This window comes from Aegilops tauschii, chromosome 5 (genome assembly GCF_002575655.3).
Source record: "Aegilops tauschii subsp. strangulata cultivar AL8/78 chromosome 5, Aet v6.0, whole genome shotgun sequence".
Classification (NCBI taxonomy): Eukaryota; Viridiplantae; Streptophyta; class Magnoliopsida; order Poales; family Poaceae; genus Aegilops; species Aegilops tauschii.
This window is the reverse complement of record NC_053039.3, coordinates 447,935,928-447,960,915: the sequence shown is the minus strand read 5'-3', so window position 1 is coordinate 447,960,915 and position 24,988 is coordinate 447,935,928. Positions and strand designations below refer to the sequence as shown.

The window sequence follows — 24,988 nt, the reverse complement described above, 5'->3', positions numbered from 1 at the left end:
ACAAAGCAAATTACATTTGGTCGGTGAAGGAAGAGACAGAGTACTGTTTAAATTATTCATGCATTTATACTTAAATATCTCATTTTCATCAACCTTAGAACCATGCAGCAAATGCTCCCTTGACGCCTAATCAGTTACCATAGCCGACAGAATTGGAACATTGCGCAAACATTTTATCCATTTATAGCCATCACTACTACTATTCACTTTGTAAACTTTTTTGCCAACTTCGAGCAGAAAACAGGAGCTGATGTTCCGCCTCCTCAAAAGTTAATGGTGCTACTTTGTTACACAATATATATAATAAACAACAGAAAAAAGAAAGAAGAACAAACAGACAGACAGACAATAAACCGTTCTTTTCTATCTAATCTGAAAATAAACAAGTTGAGCTGCAGCCGAGGTCCCTAGGAGAAACTACAGGTTGAACATGCTGGAACACATCTCACGGGCCTCTCTTCAAAATTTCACAGTAGCTACCAACTCTATATCTCTATTCAGGACAACTGACAAGGGGGGGCTGAATCAGTAGCCATTCAGGCACATTTGGTTAGCCCGGGCGGCGGCGGCAGCACTCAAGTTTCCGTCGCGGGGGTTTCAGTGTTCGGGTCCTAGGCCTGGCTGCGACTGCCCGAGCGTTGTGCCGTACTGCGACGGCATCTGCCCCTGCCTAAGGCCGCCCTGGTGGCCCTGCTGCCCCTGGTAGCCCTGCTGCCCTTGATAGCCATACAAGGGGTTGGCAGCAAGAGGCGGCATTCCTCGCGAACCAGCTCCATGCATCCACATTGCAGGGTTCTCGCCCTGCACAGACAAACATGGAGGTTAGCAATTTTCCTAATATAAATCTAGTTCCCCCACTCTTGCGTGAATCTCTTACCTGCTGTAGAGACATGTAGGGGTTTCCATCCTTGTATTGGGAGGGCATTGCTCCATCAAACCCAGGAGCTGTGGTTGCCGACGGATTGCTTTGGTTCAGGGCAAAGTTTTGAGGCATGCCATTTGCAGTTCCGAAACCTCCAACGTAGTTGGAGAGCATCGAGGCTGGCTGTGGAAGGCTCCCAAGAGGAACATTGCTCCTGTATTGTGGCATTGGGTATTTTATGCCCGAGTTGGGAGCTGCAGCTGCGCCTTGGTGGAATAGACCACTGTTCATGTATGCTTGCTGATAGGCAGCAGGCGGGAGATACGCATAGCTTTGCGGCAAAGATGGGTATCCGGTCATGTTTTCATATCCAAGGGGAAGCCCTCCTTGAGCATAAGGATGAAGGGCAGCAAGATGGTGAGGCAGAGGAGGACCTGGGGCAATGTCGGTGCTTCCCTGAGAGTGGGTCAACTGTGGGTTGGATAAACCACCTTGATTAACATTCTACAAGAACAAACCATATTAGAATGGTGCTGCAGAAATAACTAAGAAAACTGAACATCTAACGTAACAAGAGAACAGCAGAATTGCAGCTTTTTCAGTAACAAAAATAACAGCATAATAAAATCCTAATGAGTAATACAGCTACAATTTAGCTCTCTAGAGCAAAAATGCCCACGCAGAATTAGGCACAAATGTAAGTGTTGCTAGCCACAAGACACAGAACTGAACAAAATAAAGCACGAGGCAGATGTAACTACAACAGGATTTGACCAAACATGACCAAAAAATTGATTGCTAACACTCTGGGCATAGTTAACAATTAACATGCAGCATAGCTGCACTAAGAGCAGTAAGCAAGACTTATCCTGGTTGCAGGCTGCAACTTCCAGACACATTTTAGAGTGCAGCAAGTAAAACTGTATACAACTAACCCATGTTCCTCACCAAACAAATATATTTTACCCTTTTACCAGAATTCGTACATATAGAATTTGTAACACATGGCTACTCTCAAAAGAGTTGTCGTCTAGTCCATGATTCAGTGAAGTGTTCATACCTCTTGTGGCTGTGAAGAAACAGTTGCATTGTTCACGGACAATTGTGGTGTACCATGAACCATTGTAGCCAATGGAGGGTTAGTAAGCAGCAGTGAGAATGCTGGATCCAACTCACGGAAAGGCGGCATTGCTGGTGCATTGGCAGGCATCATGGAGCATGATGCATTGAGTGTCCCAGACACAAAACTACCGAATGTCAAGTGCGCAAAATCAGCATTGGAAACCTGAAGGTGGCCTGGGATTATTACAGCTGGGTTATCATCAGATGGTTTTGGTCTGTTTTCCTCATGTATGGTCAAGTCTTCCAACTGATACGCTGTAGTAGACATATCACCATTTGAATCTGCATCTAGAAGGATGAAATCATTAAAATTGAGAAAGACGATCTATATAATTAACAAAAGAGAAAGTGACTAGAAAGACAGGGAATTCTGGTCAGTTAGACAAGGAGAGAGCATGCAACATGAAATACAAAAAGAGGTATGCATAAGCTCTACAGTCCGGGAGACCCAAGGTAAAAAGAATTCAGAAAAGAGGCACAAAAATCAAGGTTTGATGTACCACATCACACTGAACCTTGTGTTTGGTAGGTAAGGCATGCTTGTTTGCCAGTGGGTGAGCTGATAATAGGCAATAAACATGCATCAAAAAATAAAAACAGCTCAGGGTCATACAGAAATAGTAACTCCAACATGTCCTAGCATAACAGATCTTCACATAGGCACAAATGAAAGTACAGATAAAAAGAGGTAAATGACATCTTTCATAACTTACTTTGGTTGTGTTCAAATGAATGTTCATCGGTTTTCTCTATCAAGTCATTATTCAAGACCGCGCCTTCATCAGATGGGGATAATGGTCCTAGAGATGCTAGGCCAGTGGCATTGCTTGCACTTGTCTCCTTAGTTTGCTCGTTGGCATCTCCAGCACCGTCATTCTTGACCTCCAGGGTAAATGATCTTGGTGCACTCACATTTGCGGAAGCAGCACCAATGCCTTCTGGCACATCAGACCCCTGTCCTGGAGGTAATATGCCAACAGAGTCCTCCTTAGGTACAGAGGGGGGCTGAATAGTAATAACTCGAGGCTCGAGTATCCTCAGCTCCTGTTCTTCTTGTTCCACACGACAGCTGTTAGCAAGAGTCTTCCCAGGTTGTTGCTTGGCAGTTTTAGAAGGATTCTTCTTTCTGTGAAGAGATAAAGAAGGTGCAAATCTTTTAGCGTAAAAAGACAACCTCAGGTGATAACCTGCTTACACTAGTTGATAAGATGTCACATGTATATTGGCAAGGAAATAGCAGGTCCAAAGGACGACATCACTCTGATTAAAACACTTATTGGGTTACCATTTGTGTTTCCACCTTCAAATTCCTGCTTCATTTTATTTTGACGAGACCTAGAACCACCCCCCGTTTCCCTGCCATATTTGCAAATACCACAGGTTTACGCAACTATACTTGAGGGGCCAAAACAAAGACATACCTTGCAATGAAGGACATAAACCTTACTGTGACCAAATAGTTACTACTAATCTACTCGATCCAATGGCAGGTTGCCCCCGCTATCCAGGGTTAGTGAACTACTGCCTGCTTTAGTCCCGTAATGTCGACCAAGTGCAATACTATTTCAGAAATACTAGATAGACGGAAATATATGTAGTAGGACTTGCGTGAGGACCTTTTGCTTTTGGGCGGAAGGTTGAAGACCTCGGTGTTTTCGCTTGTGGCCACCAGATGGTTGGAGAGGTCACTTTGCAGGTACATGAATCTAAAACCCAAGCTTCTTTTACTGGTGAGAGCAGCCACTCCTTTTAGAGTCTTGTTCCTCATGTCAACAGCAAGCATCCACAAGTCGTAGTCCATGTGGTAAACCTTGGCCATGATGTAAACAACATCATCATCATGCAAGCTGAGAGTAGGATGCCCTGTGTGAAGTCTGCTCAAGGTTGCATTCTTCGTTGTGGCCTTGACATCATGCTGAGGAAGCAACTGAGAGTGAGTCTCGTCCACGATGATGTCAGAGGCTTTGAGCTTGAGGTCGATGTGCCACTTCTTCTTGGACTCCAGCCATGTCAGTATGGCAGCACCCCAGTCCTCGGAGATGTAGGTCGAGCCAGGGACAGGATGAGTCCACACCTCTGAGTATTTGATGGAGCCGTCTCTGCCGACAGAGACGTCCCGGTCACAGGTCAAAAAGAACGGGTCCATCTTGTTGGGCGCCAAAAGCACGGGCAAACGGATGAAGCGGAGGACGTTGTTGTCATCGCCGTCGCCGCCGGGGAGCAGATCACCGATGAGGATGCCATTCCATAGGTCGACCCAGCCGACTGAACCGCGATCGCCACCGAGGGCGATCACCTTGGTCGGAGTGCGGTAGTAGCAGTCCTCGTGTGGAGGTTCTGTACGCATGGACCTGGTGTTCCATGTGCCTGACCGGGAGTCAAACAGGTCGAGGGCGTACTGCCCAAGGCCGCAAGTTGAACGGAGATTGGCGACCAAGAACCTGCCGTCGTCGGGGCAGCGCAGGAGGGCAACTGACGGGTCGGCGAACAAGCGGGTGGGGTGGGTGGGGAGCACCTCAAGCTTGTTGACGCCGGCATGGTAGATGATGTAGTTGTTGTGGTCCCGGTCGATGTATGAAGAGCCGATGATGACGCGGAAGAGGGCGAGGTCGCCGTCGGCGCGGACAAGGCGTGGCAGAAGGAGGAGCGAGGTGGCGGATCCGTCCTGGAGGAGGGTGGGTAGGTGGACGGTGAAGTAGGAGATGAGCGGCGGATGCGCGGGCCAGAAGGTGAGGCGGATGGCGTCGCCGTTGCTGGTGAAGCCCTCGGCGGTGGAGGCGTTGGTGCGGTCGTCGGCGTAGACCAGGGTGTCGAGGACGACCGACTTTGGGGGAGGATCGCCGCAGTCGTGGGGGGCGTGCGGAGGGAACCAGGACATGGGGCGGGAGGTCCGTATCTTCTCCTCTTGGTCGTCACCGACTGCAGTACGATTGGCCATGGAGGATCCCTCAGTCGGAGTCATGGAGGAAATCCGCCGGTGGGGGTGGGGGTGGGGGGCCGCGGCGGCGGCGGCGGGGGGATTCAATGGCGTGCGAGCGTCGGCAACCTCCTCCTCCTGTCTTTGTTGGGCTGGGCTTCTACCACCTTCTGGACGGGCTCCAAACCAACCACGGCTGGGCTTCCCTTCGCGGCCAGCAAATTCTTACCCTAAAAAAAGAACAAGCCCAAGCCCACCGCTAAATTAAGGATTGCGCTGCGCGTTATCCGACTGCGTCCCCACTTCTGATCAACTCCCACCATATGTCCCGCTGCGTCCCCTGGTCCGCAAACACTGATGATGTTTCCGAAACATGGGCGACGTTCCAACCGCCGACTTGCATCAACGGCTTATATGCAACATCGAAAATGTTCCTGTAGTTGTAGCAATGTTACAATCCCGTCCGAGCTCTGCATCACCGGCGTTGTCTGCACTGGTCACAAGTTCATGCCGCGGCAGCATGGCCAAGACGGTCAGAAGCCGACAAACCATGGGTGATCGACGACGTCGGGTGAGGGAAAGGGGAAGATGGAATGAGGGAGGGTCGCGGTGTGAGAAGCGGAGGATTTGTGTGGAGGGAGTGGATAAGAATGAAGGGATTTTAAGGGTGCCACTCTCAGGAAGCCACGCCACTAGTACGGTTTGTGAGTGATGTGGGCCAGCACGGGGATTACCGGTGGTAATATTTTTCTATAGTGTGAGTGGGAGACATAAATTTTCAAATATGTTAATCAAGTATAAACATTTTGATTTTTTTTATGGTGTGCTGATCTAACCTTTAAGGGATATACTAGTAGAAAACGGCCCATTAGTCCCGGTTCCAGAGGCCCATTAGTCTCGGTTCAGCAACAGAGGCAAAAAGAACGGGACTAAAGCCCAAATATTTTAGTCCCGGTTGGTCTACGAACCGGGACAAAAGGGGATCCACGTGGCTGCTGCGCAGCACTCACGTAGGAGGACCTTTAGTCTCGGTTGGTAACACCAACCGGGACCAAATAGGGTTCTTTTTTAAGGGGGGTTTAGGGGTTTTGGAGGGTTTAGGGGTTTCATATTGTGTTAGCTAGCTACTACATATAAAGAGAAGTGACATCTCTTTCTCCGTGCTTGGTCAACCCTGTACTATGTAGCTAGTTAGCTAGCGATCTTGGTTGGTTAGTTAGCTAGTGATACGTCTCCGTCGTATCTATAATTGTTGATTGTTTCATGCCAATATTATTCAACTTTTACATACTTTTGGCAACTTTTTATATGATTTATTTGGACTAACTTACTTATCCAGTGCCCAATGCCAGTTCCTATTTGTTGCATGTTTTTATTTCCTAGAAAATCCATATCAAACGAAGTCCAAACGCGATAAAAATTTACGGAGAATTATTTTGAAATATATGTGATTTTTAGGAGGTGGAATGAACGCAAACGGGGGCCCACAGTGCCCACAACCCACCAGGGCCCAGGCGCGCCTTGGTGTCTTGTGCCCTCCTCGAACGTCGGTTGGAGCCCTTCTTCTGGCGCAAGAAAGATAATTTATGGAAAAAAATCGTGTAAAAATTTCAGCGCAATCGGAGTTATGGATCTCCTGGAATTTAAGAAACCATGAAGCACTACAAAAAAAATACACTTCCCTGATGATACGTGTTTGTCACAGTAGGTCACGTTTTGGGCTGGGCTTCTACCACCTTCTGGATGGGCTCCAAACCGACCACGGCTGGGCTTCCCTTCAGGGCCAGCAAATTCTTACCCTAAAATAAATAACAAGCCCAAGCCCGCTGCTAAATTAAGGATGGCACTACTTTATCTGACTGCGTCCCCACTGCTGATCAACTCCCATCATACGTCCTGCTGCGTCCCCTGGTCCGCAAACACTGATGATGTTTTTGAAACATGGGCGACATTCTAAACCTCCGACTTGCATCAATGGCTTGTCTGCAACATCAAAAATGTTCTCGTAGTTGTAGCAATGTTGCAATCCCGACCGTGCTCTGCATCACACCGGCGTTGTCCACACTGGCCACAAGTTCATGCCGCGACAGCATGGCCAGGACGGTCAGAAGCCGATGAACCATGGGTGATCGACGACGCCGGGAAAGAGAGGGGGACATGAAATGGGGGAGGGCGGCGGCGTGAGAAGCATAGAATTTGTGTGGAGGGAGTGGATAAGAACGAGGGGATTTTAAGGGCGCCACTCTCCCTACTTTGGGCCGGGCCAAATTTGTGGCGTTAGCTCAGGAAGCCACGCCACTAGTATCGTTTGCGAGTGACGTTGGCTAGCATGGCAAATGCCGGTCGTAATATTTTTCTATATTGTGAGAAGGAGACATAATTTTTAAAATGTGTTAATGAAGTCTAAACATTTCGATTTTGTTATGGTGTGCTGATCTGACCTTTAAAGGATATAGTTAAACTATTAGAGTGTTGCTCACAAGTTCCCTGATGTCTACTACGCAACCTTCTTCTTGTAGACGTTGTTGGGCCTCCAAGTGCAGAGGTTTGTAGGATAGTAGCACATTTCCCTCAAGTGGATGACCTAAGGTTTATCAATCCGTGGGAGGCGTAGGATGAAGATGGTCTCTCTCAAACAACCCTGCAACCAAATAACAAAGAGTCTTTTGTGTCCCCAACACACCCAATACAATGGTAAATTGTATAGGTGCACTAGTTCGGCGAAGAGATGGTGATACAAGTGCAATATGGATGGTAGATATAGGTTTTTGTAATATGAAAATATAAAAACAACAAGGTAACTAATGATAAAAGTGAGCGTAAACGGTATTGCAATGCTAGGAAATAAGGCCTAGGATTCATACTTTCACTAGTGCAAGTTCTCTCAACAATAATAACATAATTGGATCATATAAGTATCCCTTAACATGCAACAAAGAGTCACTCCAAAGTCACTAATAGTGGAGAACAAACGAAGAGATTATGGTAGGGTACAAAACCACCTCAAAGTTATTCTTTCCAATCAATCCGTTGGGCTATTCCTATAAGTGTCACAAACAGCCCTAGAGTTCGTACTGGAATAACACCTTAAGACACAAATCAACTAAAACCCTAATGTCACCTCAAGTATCCGTGGGTATGATTATACGATATGCGTCACACAATCTCAGATTCATCTATTCAACCAACACATAGAACCTCAAAAAGTGCTCCAAAGTTTCTACCGGAGAATCACGACGAAAACGTGTGCCAACCCCTATGCATAAGTTCATGGGCGGAACCCGCAAGTTGATCACCAAAACATACATCAAGTGAATCACGTGATATCCCATTGTCACCACAGATACGCACGGCAAGACATACATCAAGTGTTCTCAAATCATTAAAGACTCAATCCGATAAGATAACTTTAAAGGGAAAACTCAATCCATTACAAGAGAGAAGAGGGGGAGAAGAAACATAAGATCCAACTATAATAGCAAAGCTCGCGATACATCAAGATCGTGCCAAATCAAGAACACGAGAGAGAGAGATCAAACACATAGCTACTGGTACATACCCTCGCCCCGAGGGTGAACTACTCCCTCCTCGTCATGGAGAGCGCCGGGATGATGAAGATGGCCACCGGTGAGGGTTCCCCCCCTCCGGCAGGGTGCCGGAACAAGGTCCCGATTGACTTTTGGTGGCTACAGAGGCTGCGGCGGCGGAACTCCCGATCTATTATGTTCTTCGAAGTTTTTAGGGTACGTGGGTATATATGGGTGAAAGAAGTACGTCGGTGGACCTCCGGGCTGTCCACGAGGCAGGGGGCGCGCCCTAGGGGGTGGGCGCGCCCCCCACCCTCGTGGGCAGCCCGGGACTCCCCCGGTGCACTCCCGGTACTCCGTGGGCTTCTTCTGGTCCAAAAATAAGTTCTGTGGAGTTTCAGGTCAATTGGACTCCGTTTGATATTCCTTTTCTTCGAAACACTGAAATAGACAAAAAACAGCAATTCTGGGCTGGGCCTCCGGTTAATAGGTTAGTCCCAAAAATAATATAAAAGTGGATAATAAAGCCCAAATTTGTCCAAAACAGTAGATAATATAGCATGGAGCAATCAAAAATTATAGATACGTTGGAGACGTATCAAGCATCCCCAAGCTTAATTCCTGCTCGTCCTCGAGTAGGTAAATGATAAAAAAAAGATAATTTTTGATGTGGAATGCTACTTGGCATAATTTCAATGTAATTCTTCTTAATTGTGGTATGAATATTCAGATCCGAAAGATTCAAGACAAAAGTTCATATTGACATAAAAATAATAATACTTCAAGCATACTAATAAAGCAATTATGTCTTCTCAAAATAACATGGCCAAATAAAGTTATCCCTACAAAATTATATAGTCTGGTTATGCACTATCTTCACCACACAAAGTATTTAAATCATGCACAACCCCGATGACAAGCCAAGCAATTGTTTCATACTTTTGACATTCTCAAAACTTTTTCAATCTTCACGCAATACATGAGCGTGAGCCATGGACATAGCACTATAGGTGGAATAGAATGGTGGTTGTGGAGAAGACAAAAAAAGAGAAGATAGTCTCACATCAACTAGGCGTATCAACGGGCTATGGAGATGCCCATCAATAGATATCAATATGAGTGAGTAGGGATTGCCATGCAACGGATGCACTAGAGCTATAAGTATATGAAAGCTCAACAAAAGAAACTAAGTGGGTGTGCATCCAACTTGCTTGCTCACGAAGACCTAGGGCGTTTTGAGGGAGCCCATCATTGGAATATACAAGCCAAGTTCTATAATGAAAGATTCCCACTAGTATATGAAGGTGACAAAATGAGAGACTCTCTATCGTGAAGATCATGGTGCTACTTTGAAGCACAAGTGTGGTAAAAGGATAGTAGCATTGCCCCTTCTCTCTTTTTCTCTCATTTTTTTATTTTTTTTGTTTGGGCCTTTCTCTTTTTTTATGGCCTCTTTTTTTTCGTCCAGAGTCTCATCCCGACTTGTGGGGGAATCATAGTCTCCATCATCCTTTCCTCACTTGGGACAATGCTCTAATAATGATGATCATCACACTTTTATTTTCTTACAACTCAACAATTACAACTCGATACTTAGAACAAATATGACTCTATATGAATGCCTCCGGCGGTGTACCGGGATATGCAATGAATCAAGAGTGACATGTATGAAAGAATTATGAACGGTGGCTTTGCCACAAATACGATGTCAACTACATGATCATGCTAAGCAATATGACAATGATGGAGCGTGTCATAATAAACAAAATGGTGGAAGGTTGCATGGCAATATATCTCGGAATGGCTATGGAAATGCCATGATAGGTAGGTATGGTGGCTGTTTTGAGGAAGGTATATGGTGGGTGTATGACACCGGCGAAAAGTGCGCGGTATTAGAGAGGCTAGCAATGGTGGAAGAAAGAAAAGTGCGTATAATCCATGGACTCAACATTCGTCATAAAGAACTCATATACTTATTGCAAAAATCTACAAGTTATCAAAGCAAAGTATTACGCGCATGCTCCCAGGGGATAGATTGGTAGGAAAAGACCATCGCTCGTCCCCGACCGCCACTCATAAGGAAGACAATCAATAAATAAATCATGCTCCGACTTCATCACATAACGGTTCACCATACGTGCATGCTACGGGAATCACAAACTTTAGAACAAGTATCTCTCAAATTCACAACTACTCAACTAGCATGACTCTAATATCTCCATCTTCATATCTCAAAACAATCATCAAGCATCAAACTTCTCATAGTATTCAACGCACTCATAAGAAATTTTTACAAATCTTGAATACCAAGCGTATTAGGATTATTCAAGCAAATTACCATGCTATTTAAGACTCTCAAAATAATCTAAGTGAAGCATGAGAGATCAATACTTTCTATAAAACAAATCCACCGCCATGCTCTAAAAGATATAAGTGAAGTACTAGAGCAATAACAAAACTACTCCGAAAGATATAAGTGAAGATCAATGAGTAGTTGAATAATTATGCAACTATGTGAAGACTCTCTAACATTTAAGGATTTCAGATCTTGGTAATTTATTCAAACAGCAAGCAAAGCTAAATAAAACGACATTTCAAGGATAGCACACATCATGTGAAGAAGCAAAAACTTAGGATCAACCGATACTAACCGATAGTTGTCGAAGAAGAAAGGTGGGATGCATACCGGGGCATCCCCAAGCTTAGATGCTTGAGACTTCTTGAAATATTATCTTGGGGTGCCTTGGGCATCCCAAGCTTGAACTTTTGCGTCTCCTTAATTCCTTTCATATCACGGTTTCCTAAATCTTGAAAGCTTCATCCACACCAAACTCAACAAGAACTCGTGAGATAAGTTAGTATAAACCAATGCAAAAACCTTATCATACTATACTGTAGCAAATCACTAAAATTATTATTCAATATTGCATACTAAATGCCTCTGCATATTTAATACTCCTATCCTCAAATAGAATCATTAAACAAGCAAACATATGCAAACAATGCAAACATAACAACAATCTGCCAAAACAGTACAGTCTGTAAAGAATGCAAGATTCATCATACTTTCCTAACTCCAAAAATTATGAAAGAAAATTCCCACTGTATTAAATTTATCAGAGCTTAATATGCAAAAGGTTTCATCATTTTATCACATTCTGACTTTTCTAGGGAATTTTTGCAACAGCGGTAAACTTTCTGTTTTGAAACAGCAACATGTATACTTGCAAAATAAGCATGGTAAAGGCTATCCTTGACAATTTTATTGAAAATAAAGATGCAAAACATTAATCTAAACAACAGCAAGCAAATATTAACAAAATAAAATGACGCTCCAAGCAAAACACATATCATGTGGTGAATAAAAATATAGCTCCAAGTAAAGTTACCGATGAACGAAGACGAAAGAGGGGATGCCTTCCGGGGCATCCCCAAGCTTAGGCTCTTGTTTATCCTTTAATATTACCTTGGGGTGACTTGGGCATCCCCAAGCTTAGGATCTAGCCATTCCTTATTCCATAGTCCATCGAATCTTTACCCAAAACTTGAAAACTTCACAACACAAAACTTAACAAAAAAAACTCGTAAGCTCCGTTAGCGAAAGAAAACAAAACACCACTTCAAGGTACTGTATTGAACTCATTCTTTATTTATATTGGTGTTAAACCTACTGTATTCCAACTTCTCTATGGTTTTTAAACTATTTTACTAGCCATAGATTCATCAAAATAAGCAAACAACACACGAAAAACAGAATCTGTCAAAAACAGAACAGTCTGTAGTAATCTGTATCAAACGTATACTTCTGGAACTCCAAAAATTCTAAAATAAATTGGTGGACCTGAGGAATTTGTCTAGTAATCATCAGCAAAAAGAATCATATTGTGTAAACTATTTTACTAGCCATGATAATTATTTGTGTTTAAAAACTAAAATTACGAATAAAAAGTAGCTTTATTACACTCAAACAAGACAGTGATCCCAGTGAACCGCAGAATTGAGAGACACAAAAATAATAGAGACCTTAAATGTCTTATATTTGTTTAGTACAGTTACCTAAAATGTCTTATATTTGTTTAGAGAGTGAGTACTAAATATTGGATCCTTATATATGCAAGGCATGCAACAAACCGATGTGTAGTGATTTGGGTGGCGCCATTCTTTTTACCCAAAAACTATTACTTGTAAAAATTATAAGAAAATTAGTATATATAATTCTACATGAATGTTGTCAAATTCCTGCAAATGGCCTTAGAAATTACTAAACCACTTCAACCAGAAAACCATCATCTAACACTCCTCTCAAATGCCAAAAAAGAAAGAAAGAGAAAGGAAAAGTGCATAAAAAAAGATCCATTGGGAAAATAAAGCGTCCTCTGCGACCGCAAGGGGTACCCAATAGACGCACACCCAACTCCTTAAAGCCGGCGAGGAAGCCCAGGAACAGCCGCCCACTCCTCCACTTCCCACTTCCCACCTCCGAAACCACCCAACCATCTTCCTCCCCTTCGGAGCCCGATCGACGAGCTCCGGTAACGGCGCAAAAGCTGGTCGTCGTCGTCTCCGGCGACGATGGCGGCTGCACGGGCGCACATGGAGAGGCTCCGGCGGGAGCGGTACTACATCGGGCGCGGCGAGCAGAACCCGCTGGTGGAGGACATGCACCAGGCGGTGAACTACCTGAGCCAGGAGCTCTACTCCAAGGACGTCCACTTCCTCATGGAGCTCGTCCAGGTGATCCTGCTTTCTTGCTTTCTTCTTCCTTCGGCACTCTGTTTTTGTACTACTGTACAATGCTACTATACTACCAGTACAAAAAATTCTTCAGAGTGTGGATTCTATTATGTGCGCTCAGATGAGTGTGGATTTTGTTTCTATGCATTTTCAAGAAAGCCTACGGATCTATTTGTTTTTTTCCTAAAAATGCTTTCATAAATTATTTTTATGTGCATTTGGTTCATCTTGTGCTCGTTGCATATAGAAATCTACAGTTCTGATTAACAAACCCGGTTATTTTTTTCCCGCAAAAAAATAAATAAAATGAAATCCTGCTATTTCCCCTGTATTTTTAGCAATTTTCCACATATCTCTGTACCTTCCCTCTTTCTCCAATACGAAGCAACAAATTCTTTTTTTCAGATGGAAAAGGAAGCAATATTTTTATTTTTACTATTTTTCTTATATTATCTTATTAATGCAGAGTAATTTCCTTCACTTTTCTAAGCACTGTTTAGTGATAAGTGACTGTTGGTTTCTCTGCTCACAACAATTTCCTGTGAGCTCATTTGATGTCGAGTAGGGCCTACCCTTCAGTTGCATAGTATAGGATCAACTGATAAAGATGTTTTCCTTGGGACTAGGCACTCTGAGCCTATAAACTTGCATTTTTTGTGTTTACTTTGCATTTTCAGTTTTCGCACCACAGTACATTTATTCAACTCGTATTTTGCTTCTTCTTTTTTATTTTTGGCGGGGGGACTCGTATTTGGCTTTTATGGTGGCTTGGTGGCCGTGTTCTCCAAAAAATGGAGGGCTAAATGATCGTATTTGTATTTATGAAGTAACTGTTTTAGGAACACTACTACAGTAAAGAAAAGAAAAGAAAAAAGACCAAATTCAGATCCAGTGTAACCATTTTCTGTTTTACGGAAAACAGAGATCTCCTTTATTTCTTTTCCACAATAAGAAACTATTGCAGATCCGTTGTAACCATTGTAGCTTTAGCCTTGAGAACATTTTCAGTTTGACTATTGCCTCCATGCCATTTTGCAATTTACCTGTTTGATTTGATAACTTGATACTACAGTCTACAATTTTTCCATCAAGACTGTTGAAATAACTGTGACTCTGCCAAACTTGTGTGTTGCTACATGACCTTGTTTTCTCAAATCTCATTAAAGTTTTGGTATACATATCGCATTTCAGATTAATGCACTTGATTCAGCTTTATTTGCTCAATATCACATTCATGTTAATATTTTATTCCTCAATAACTAGAACGCTGAAGACAATGAGTACCCTGATGGAGTAGCACCGTCATTGGAGTTTCTAGTAACATCAACTGACATCACTGGGTCTGGTGCATCGTCAACTTTACTCATTTTCAACAATGAGAAGGGCTTCTCTCTGTCGAATATTTAGTCTATTTGTGGTGTGGGGAAGTCGACGAAAAAGGGAAACAGGGACAAAGGTTACATTGGAGAGAAAGGTGAATCTTTGCAGCTCATGAATCCTTTTGTGTTCACTCGGCCAATTTGAAGCATTTTACCTTTTAATGTTAGAACCTCAATTTTGTTAGTGCATCACCGGTTTGAACTTTCCCTGTCAAACGTTATGATAGCTGCTATATATCAAATGACATATACGATGGGCAGAATTTTATTTAGCACTTAATCTAGTGCTAAGTTAGAATGGTGATGGAGCAAATATTCTCATAATGTATATGTATTTTGCAAAACAAATTGTGTGCAGCATGCACAGTATTGCTTGAGATGATTTGTGGTGCAAGATATCATGCGTTCATTCCTGACACTCAGAAACAGAGATGTGTGCATGTTTTGAAATATTAGTGTAAGAAAATAGTACTGACCACAAAATATTACCACTGGCCTTTTAAGGTCCATTGTATCTAGAAGTAAGACTCATTATTTATCATATATATTACTACATCAAATCTTCTTGATGTTAAGTTGTCACTTCTGCATTTCACCATTGTCTCCAAAGTGTGTGGATCTATTTCTTTCTTAGCCTTGCTAGGTAAAGTTTAGTTTTTGGCAGGCTCGTAGAAATCGGCCTTTGCATGGAAAATTCATGCACATGGCACATCAACTTTATTAACAATTTTTTCCCTCATGTAGTATGTTTCTGATTGAAAAACATCACTCTTCATAAATAACTTACTGAAGCAGATCCATCAAATACAAACTTGGTATAAATAATATTAAGCATGCATCGCTTCACTTTTGTTTTTAAGGCATGCTGGGCAATTGTTTCCATTCGTAGAAAGATAAGATGTGCAAAAGATACATAGGCCCATATGGATATAACAATTTCAGCCATTTCATTTGGAGAGTTAGTCTGTGGATATGTACATGCTTAACGTATATGTTCCCCTTATATTGAAACTCACAAGTTGTAATATCAATGTCTCTTTTTATATAGGTATTGGATTCAAAAGTGTGTTCCTGATATCAAGCCAGCCCCATATATTCAGTAATGGGTATCAAATCAAGTTTAATGAGAAGCCGTGTCCAGAATGCAATATTGGATACATTGTCCCGGAGTGGGTTGAGTCCAGGCCTAGCCTTTCAGATATCAAACAGATATATGGGTCTACCAGAGACCTTCCAACAACCTGTATCGTCCTGCCTTTGAAGGATGAGAAGGTCACTACGGTGAAGCAGCAGCTGTCAAGCCTGCATCCAGAAATGCTACTGTTTCTGTCAAAGATCAGGCGGCTTTCTGTCCGTGAAGATAACGGCAACGCTAAAGGCAGCACTGTTAGTGAGATTGCAATATCGAGTGAGAAGAACTTTGAAGTGAGGAAGAACATGCACGCGGAGTCTTACACGGTCTTTTTATCTGCTCAAGAGAATTAGAGTGAAGCATTTTGGGATATCCTTGTCAAGGCAAGAGAGTCTGGAGTGGACCTTAAGAACCTGTCAACCCATGGAACCTACATTCTGAGTTCCCATTTTGACAAGAGTGCATACAATAGTGTTCTTACATTTCTGGATGTCAAAAGTGTGAGCCATGAATGGTATGCAAAATGCATCGAGGGGTCTAACCTTGTCAGCAATGTAGATGAACAGCTTTATCTTGAACTTCTATCTTTTGTCGCAGACAGTTGGCAAAACTTGTCCAGTACAAAGATGATGCAAATTCCTCTGCTGAAGTATGTTGACAGGAACAAAAATGTCTCTGTCTGGAGCATATCCAGAGCTAGTCAGTGGAGTGATAGACTGTGTATTGCATCTGATGGGAAGTGGATGTCATGGCTTATCAGCTGGAACCAGGAGTTTCCATCTTCTAACCGCCTTTTTGTGTCTCCCCGTACACAAACAGCTCTGCAAGGTTTCGCGCAGAAGGAAAAAGTGACATACTGGCTTCAGAGCCATGCAAAAGTGGAGGTTGTATCTGTATACAATTTCGGGAATATTGTGGTTAAATCCTTTAACTATGATAGAAGGCCTGCCATTGCTTTTTCTCACTTTCTATACCATTCATCCAATAAGAATTACATGGAGAGCTACCAGTTAGCAGACCTGTGTCATATCATGCCGGTAATTGACAACTATGGCAATGCCGTCACGGAACGACAAAGCATTCTAGTTCCTGCAAATGGTAGCAAATGGGTTGGACTGATGGGCATAAACCCATGGAGGAATGAGAAATACATCAAACTGTCAGCAGATTACAAGTCAGCAGGTCATTTCGCCGGGAACTACACACCTAAAGATCAGATCTTGGATTTTCTCAAGACAAAGGTGCAGGCCTCAGATGTGCCGTTCATACACCCCCCAAATGCAAGTTTTCCTACAGCATCGTCACATCTGACTGTGGACAATGCAATCTTGCTACTGCAATGGATACGCAATTTGAAGTCAAAAGGTGTACAACTACCAGCTAGTTTCTTGGCTTCTGTGAAAGAAGGAAGTTGGCTGAAGACATCAGTCGGATACAAGCACCCGGTTGAATCATTTATGTCCAGTTCTGAGTGGGGTAATCTCTTGCAAAATGGGTCTTCCTGTGTTGATATACCAATGATCGGTCAACAGTTCTATCAAAACAAAATGCATGCGTACAAGGAGGAACTTCAGGTGATCGGGGTAAGATTTGAATTTGGGGAGGCATCCGCTTACATCGGCAGACGGCTCATGTCGATGGCTGCAAGCAATATGCTGACCAGACAACATGTATATGAGCTGCTTCGGCTGATTCGGTTTCTTCAACAGAAGGTTCTGTCACCAAGTAAACTAGTCAACAGCGTGAAAGATGGTCGATGGATGAAGAGTACTCTGGGCTACAGGTCTCCTTCTTGTTGTATAATATATGATTCAGACTGGGCAGCTGCATCTTGTATCAGTACCCAGCCATTCCTTGATGTTGGATTCTATGGCGAGTCCATCCTTCACTACAAACAAGAGCTGAAGTTGCTTGGTGTTCAAGTTGGGTTTGAAAACAGTGAAAAGATTTACAAGCTTGTAATTGATAATTTCAAGTTCAGTTCTTCATCCATTACTTCAGATGCTACTGCACCAATCCTCAAGTGTATCCGGTATGCTAGCCCATGTGATGATTTCTTGAGGAAGCTCAGAGATTTGAAATGGCTGAAGACCAACGTAGGATTCCGTGCTCCTGGTGAATCTTTTTTTCTGGATCAGGAGTGGGAGTGCCTTCTAAAGGTGTTCGACGTAGTTCCTATAGTTGATTCTTGGTTTTATGGGAGTAATATCAGCCCGTACAAAGAAGAGATGAAGAAGACAGGGTTGATCAAAAGATTTGACCAGGCATCGAAGGCTGTAGCAAACATTTTCAAGCAGATGGTCCTGAAGTCATCGCTTACAAAGGCAAGTGTCCTGGCTCTTCTAGCTTGTTATTGGAAGCTGAGAACACGCGACCCAATTCCTGTTGATCTTTTCAACTGCATGCGGAGTGAGAAATGGCTGTGCACATCACTGGGATTCAGGTCACCGTCGGAGGCAATCTTATTTGATGAAGGTTGGCAGTCTCTGTCGCCAATAGCAAGCTTGCCTTTCATCAATGATGGTGACTCTAATGGTGGTTTGGGCAAAGAGATACATGGTTACAAAGCTGAGCTGAAAGATTTAGGTGTCACAACAGAAGTGAAGGCTCATGTTGCTAGGCCTACCGTCACTGGTCTCAACATTTGTGATAACCCTGTAGACATTTCTGCAGCTAGGTTTGTCATCAGTGGTCTCAACATTCCCGCAGACCCTGCAGCCATATCTGCTGCTACCGTGTTGTCACTGCTTGGATCTGTCAAGAGCTGGCTAGCCTGTACAGCAACATTTCCCAAGGAATTTATGAAGGAAATCACTAGCTGCAAGTGGTTGAAGACAACACTTGGATACCAATCTCCTGATGGAAGCATACTCTTTGACCCAAAGCAGTCTTCCATCTGCATAACAGATGGCCCTTTCATCGATGAATCTTTCTGTGGTTCAGAGATCGCCTCATTCAAGGATGCACTGGCGGCAATCGGAGTAACTGTGGATGTTCAATGTGGGCATGGCCTTGTTGCTCAGCATCTGAGGAGCCACAAAGAAACTGCTACCATCTCCAGGATCTACTTGTACCTCAAGGAGTGCAGCTGGGGGCCTGAGAAGAACAAAGAGGGTAGTGACTGGATCTGGATACCAAATGAAAAAGGAGGTGGAGAATGGGTGAGCCCGGTAAGCTGTGTTCTTCATGATCAAAACAACCTCTTAAGCCAGCAGATGCATGTGTTGGGCAGATACTATGATGACAGGAAGCTGCTGGACTTCTTCTCATCTATTCTCCGCGTGAGGCATGGCCCCAATGCCGAAGACCACTGCAAGCTCTGGAGCGCATGGGAGAGCTATGGCGGTGAGATATCCGTAACCAATTGCTCTGCTTTATGGCAATTCACCGCAAGGAACTGGAGCAAGAACACGGAGAAGCTTCTCTCTGGCTGCATGAAGGTCCCGGTTTGCACTGATGGGAAGATCATCTTATCGCAGAAGGAGGACGTGTTCATTCCTGATGATCTTCTGCTTAAGGATCTGTTCGACAAGCTTCCTCGACAATCCATTTTTATCTGGTACCCGCCTTCCATCTCTCGAGCAAGGCTCAACAACGTGTATGGCAGCATCGGTGTTCAGGCAGTATCCAAAGCCGCCGAGAAGAGCGATTCTTTTGTTGCCTTGGGCCAGGATGGCAGTTGCAAAACGGTTGCTGGCCAGCGTGAGGTGATCAATGCCGGTCTGGTCCAGATAGTCCTTGCTTTCCTTGCTGATCCAGCTCTTGACATTGCTTCCAAAGAGCGGCACACCATGGTCCCTCGCCTGCTGAATGTGAGCATCCTGGAGACAACGAAGCCGATCACGATGGGGTACCGCGTGAAGCTGTCCTCTGGAGAGGCTGTGGACGTGGAGGCCAGCCAGATGATCAGGTGGGAGAGGGAGAGCTCAAAGCTGTATGTTCAGCAAAGCAATGGTGCTGGTGCTGCAGCTGGTTACAAAGAGAAGATCAAGTTTGCGACGAACTTTGCTGACGAGGTAGCCCGAGGACTGCTCTTCGAGACGCCGGACCGCATCCCTTGGCTTGCTGAACTCGTGAAGGTCGGCAGCCTGGTGGACTTCCAGGATGATGTTGTTAAGTACCTGCTGAAGTCGAAGAATCTGCAGCTGTTCCCTGAAGACGAGGCGTTCCTGAACGCTGCATCACTAGGTCTGTCCCTCCCTGACAAACTCAGAGAGTTCATCTCACTATAGCACGTCTGGATTTTTGCCTAGTGATGATGCCACTTTATACAAATCTAATCTTTGATTTGCTGAATTATCACGCTAGTTTTCATTGAGTAGTTCATTTGGGAAGCCAGGGTTACCTCTGAAGATCCAAGTGTTTGCTTAGTAGTTGCAGAGTGAGACGATTGACTAATCATGCTCACGGCCACTTGCTTGTGCGCAGTGCTTCTCATCTTGGAAAAACAAGACAATGTATGAGTTTTCGACAAAAATTGAACAATCTGTCAAGAAGAATAACAAACGGACCTTGATCATAATCCTTCCAGTTTGTCAGCTGCGAAAACTTGGCGTCAAGTTTGTTTGAGTTTGCTCCGCTGTTTCATGTGCATGTAGAAAACATGGTGCTCTGACAGCAGATAAGGTGTTTTCTCTTGTTTCTTTTTCGAGGAAACGACAAGGTCTTGCGATCTCAATACATGGATAGAAGAAGAAGCAAAAAACTCTGTTCCACACCAACAAGGATGACCCGGGTTTGCAAGAGCTAGCTAGGCGGCACCGGAACAATCGTCGCCTACCGACCATCGCGCCCACACCCCCGCGGATCTGACGTCGTCAAAGATGGCCCTTATCCAGTTCGTCATGTGGATGCTGAGAACAGAATAGACAGATCATCATTACTTTCTAGAGTGTGCAACGGGGCAAGAAACAACTGTGCCGTGTGGAGTGACCAGCAAAAAAAGCTGACTCGCTGTTGGAGCAAATTGGACTGGCTTTCCACCGTGGCAACTCAAGCGATTACTAAAATTTATTTAGTCTACAAAACTGCCCTTAGAATAAGAAGAACCTTCTGTTCCAACACTCATCAGCAGAGTCACTCACGCTACTTCATTAAAAAAAGTGCAAGGTGGTAAGGCTATCACTGTCTCTGGGTAATCAGTCAGTAGGACTCTTATCCCTCTCTCTCTCACACACACGCATGGACATTGAAGGTTATGCTAATTAAGTACAAATTACTATTGTCATTCATTATGCAATGCCCAAAACCTAGACTAATCAGGAAACTGCGTATAATTATCACATGAATCGGAAAATTTTCGTTTCAGGTGTCAAAAGAACATAAATATTCACTGACAACAAAAAAATAAAGCTAAAGGTGCTCAATAAAGAGTTGCATTTATAGTTTCGGTCGGTTATTGCCGTGTACTGGAATTGCATGTCTTTTTCGTTTATCAAAAAGATGAAACAGAAAATCAAAACTAAATCTACAAGGCAAGTGTTGCTGTACTATAGTTTAAGAATGTTTTTACTGCCGTGTGTGAATATTCTAAGTATGAACTGAAAGTGACTGGCATCCATCTCTTCATGCTGCTCGGCCTATCTTAGTTGAGATACTAATCCAGCATTAAACTAATCGCGGCAGCTTTCAAACAGAGAATGAACTAAAAGTGATTATTAAAGGAAGAACAAGACCCTTCAGACCTGTGGGCCTCATCCAGCCGCTCCAGGTAGCATATAAGTACATCTCTCGGCCGGTGATTGTCTTCACCTCAGCTCAGCAGCTTCATCCCAAGAAGCCATTCACTACTGCACAAGCTAGCATTTGTGGGATTACAATGGAGGGCATAAATGATGTCAACATGGACAAATCAGATGAGATCATCATGCCGGGGTTCCGGTTCCATCCTACCGATGAAGAGCTCGTTAGTTTCTACCTCAAGAAGAAGATCCAGCAAAAGCCTATCTCTATTGAGCTCATCAGGCAGCTGGACATCTACAAGTTTGACCCGTGGGACCTCCCAAGTAAGATTGCATCTTCTTACATCTCCTTGTTATACATATTTTTTTCTCTCCTTAACAGATTGGAACACAATTGACTTTTGAGAATTCCAAAGATTGTACTAGTATCTTCCAAGGAGAGGCTAGGAATTAGGATGCTGATTCAACATAAGTTGGTTTCACCCTTAATATTTAGTTAAGTAAGTCTTGGGCTCATCCATTCACTGGAGGTTCAATTGAACGAAATCAGTAGTAGTATTGACCATCTTCTCATCACAAGCTAACCTACAGTACATAGATGGGTTACTCACCTTACTACTGCAAAGTCTAACTTCCATGTCCCTTCTCAACGACAGAGCTTGCGAGCACCGGTGAGACGGACTGGTACTTCTACTGCCCAAGGGACCGGAAATATCGCAACAGCGCGAGGCCAAACCGAGTCACAGCAGCTGGGTTCTGGAAAGCCACAGGGACAGACAGGCCGATCTACTCCTCCGAGGGCACGAGGTGCATAGGCCTGAAGAAGTCCCTTGTCTTCTACAGAGGCAGAGCAGCAAGAGGGATCAAAACCGACTAGATGATGCATGAGTTCAGGCTTCCTTCACTAACCGATCCATCACTTCCCAAGAGACCGATCGACAAGAACATCCCGCTCAATGTAAGCACTTCATTTCATATTATGTAGTTACAGAGCTAAATTCAAATGTTATGTCAAATTCTTAAGGTCACTTTTCTGTTGCCAAAAACAAGACTGTTGGACCATATGTAAGATCTTCAAGAAGACCAGTTCGATGGCACAACAAATGGCGTTGTCCCACACTTGGGGGCCTCCACTACCTGAGACAACTGAGCAAGATCTCTTCTCCGCAATGCAACCGATGCAAGCTTCAAATTTTGCTTCACAGAGCTCCTTCTGCTCATCGCAAGTTGCAGAGGCACCAGCAAGTCAGTTCAACAGCAAACATGGGTTCCAGGGACAACAACAGCTTCAGAAACCCAGCAACACATAGGATGGCTCTTCATGCAAGGTCATAAGCTTTAACTGCAATCCCACCATCTTGCCATTCCAAACACAGCCATCACAGAAGCCCGAGCACACTGCACCGCCGCTCTTCAACATGCAGTTTGGGCAGCCTGAGCAGCAGATCACTGGATTTCTGGCTGATTCTTCTGCAGATGTAATGTTGGCATGAGCAGCAGGAACCAAGATTCATCCACAATGAAGCATGGCAATACTTTCAGTATGAACAATGAGTTGGACGCTCCGGGGAGACTCAACTTCCCATTCGATTTAGGAGCAGACTCTTCAGATGACTGGAAGTGCAACATACCTTGGGAATCCTTTCTTAGCCCAACTGTCCCTGCTGAAATGCCACAGTACTAGATACCTTGCCCTACACAGAGTCAGAGGTGTGCGCCACCTTCATCTGTTAGCATTTCTGTTAGAAAAGATAGACACCAGCTATTGTTGTTCAGTTTTGGGTTAGATGTACTGTACATAGTGAGTTATATATACCCTTGTTAACAGCAGAGCTAACAGAGAGAAGATGGGTGTATTGTGTATATCAGTATATATTTTAAGCTGAGTGCTATTGTGATGCTGTACTTTGTGTGGAGAGTTATGAACATATACAGAAATTACAATATGGGCAGCTTCACAAACTAGCAATGGACTGACTAACTCTGAAACTGATTTTTTATTTGAATTTTGAACCGAGATTATCCTGTTTCCAAATTCATGTTTTTATTCTTTTCCTCTAAATGCATATTACCCTTATCAAACACAAGCTCTTTCCTTTAATCCGCAAATACCAACTAAGAATATCCGCAGCCAATACATGGTCACACAATGCAGAAAATCATACAAACTTACAGTTCTAAGTTCATCGCCAAGGTCAATCTCTCCGATAAATGCAACCAAAGATGGATTTTATTGGTAAATGACAAGTTAAATCAAGCTCAACATGATACTATTACACTACGAGACAAAGACAGTATGAAGTGTTGGAAGGAAAATAAATCACAACTCGAGAATGATCATCATATGCAGTACCTGAACTTTACTAGCAAAGGTCTTGGATTCATAAGAAACAACAGCTACAGCAAGCCCAGCCCAGTATTTCGAAATCAGAGGCATGCTCAGTTAAGAACATCTCAGTAAGATTCAGAACAGCTTGCACACCAATTTCTGACATTTCAAATACACCATCTGACCAAAAAAAAGGAGGCATAAGTGGCATACATTTGCTTTAGGGTTAGTTTGTGGATGATGCACTGTGCAGTGGAATTGTTACTAATCCCAGTTTGATGCTGTTATTGCGCGAACAAAAAAATTGGAGAGGATTTTATTTCTATTTATTTTCATTTTTTAAGAGACTATTAATTTTTAATTTTTATTTTCTTTAAAGTAGTTTTGCCCCCCCCCCTTCTCTTTAAATCCCCTTTATGGCCATTTTCCTTTTCTTTTCGAGAATCCTTTATGGACTAAAAAATCGGGTTGCGGTGGTACCTAGCACAGCCGCGCACGCACTTAACGGAGTGGCCACCGGCCGGCGCCTCCCCCCACTTCCTCTCTTCGGCTCCGTAATGCCGAAGACCGCCGTCCCCAAATCGCGCGCCTCCCTCCCCCTCCTCCTCCTATCCGGTTGCCGGCTCTCGTCTCCGGCACCATCCAAGAAAGGCAGACTAGTCCGTCGAGCGTCGACCGCGGTAGCCCGACGGCGGCCGATCGGGGATGGATAGGTGGCTTCGACGGAGGAACTAGGACGGCGACAACTAGCGACGGAGGACCCCGGCCGGCCGGCGACGTGTCTCCGATCTCCGATGTGGTGGGGGGTTCGAGCAGAGCATCCACGGGAGTGAAGAGGAGCTCCGCTAGTGTGTGGTAGCGCTAGCCCGCTCGGCCCATGCAATTGAGGCCCAGAAATGAACCCGCGCCAGCGAGGCAGCGACTGGGCTGGTTCTGGAGAAAAGAAACCCATGCAATAAAAAGATGTGACACAAGTTTTTCTAATTAGCTACCATAACACTGAAAGAAACAAAAATGGGCACACAAAAGACAAATGTGTGTTAAATTTGTCAAAAAGATCCCGTATTTTCAGCAGTAGATGTATGAGGTAGGGTTGCTACTGGGCCGTACTAATAAGAAAACTAATTAGGGCATCCACAATGACGCTATCTTAGAAGTGCCATCTAGGAAACATGCTGAGGTGGAGGAAAGAGAAAGCTAAAAAAAGATTTGCCCTTTCTTAATTAAGAGATGATTTCTTAGCAACAAATCGATCACCACATATTTAGGGGATATCTGTTTGGTAGAGATAAGGCTAAGAGATGT

General features: G+C 43.9%; 2 protein-coding genes and 1 pseudogene across 2 annotated transcripts; 2 read left to right on the top strand and 1 right to left on the bottom strand.

Annotated features, from left to right (window-relative positions):
* Positions 1-266: 266 nt before the first annotated feature.
* On the bottom strand, positions 267-5,049 carry LOC109767161 (uncharacterized). The gene is made up of 5 exons (XM_040390767.3): positions 3,601-5,049; positions 2,698-3,110; positions 1,923-2,266; positions 878-1,366; positions 267-801 (listed from the first exon to the last, which is right to left on the bottom strand). The coding sequence occupies exons 1-5, from the start codon at positions 4,944-4,946 to the stop codon at positions 598-600; spliced, it is 2,796 nt and encodes a 931-aa protein (XP_040246701.2). The 5' UTR covers positions 4,947-5,049; the 3' UTR covers positions 267-597.
* A 7,951-nt stretch (positions 5,050-13,000) lies between these two features.
* On the top strand, positions 13,001-19,905 carry LOC109767158 (uncharacterized). The gene is made up of 3 exons (XM_073499274.1): positions 13,001-13,162; positions 15,805-15,927; positions 16,027-19,905. The coding sequence occupies exons 1-3, from the start codon at positions 13,001-13,003 to the stop codon at positions 19,903-19,905; spliced, it is 4,164 nt and encodes a 1,387-aa protein (XP_073355375.1).
* A 1,586-nt stretch (positions 19,906-21,491) lies between these two features.
* On the top strand, positions 21,492-23,038 carry LOC109767162 (protein FEZ-like; annotated as a pseudogene).
* Positions 23,039-24,988: the final 1,950 nt, after the last annotated feature.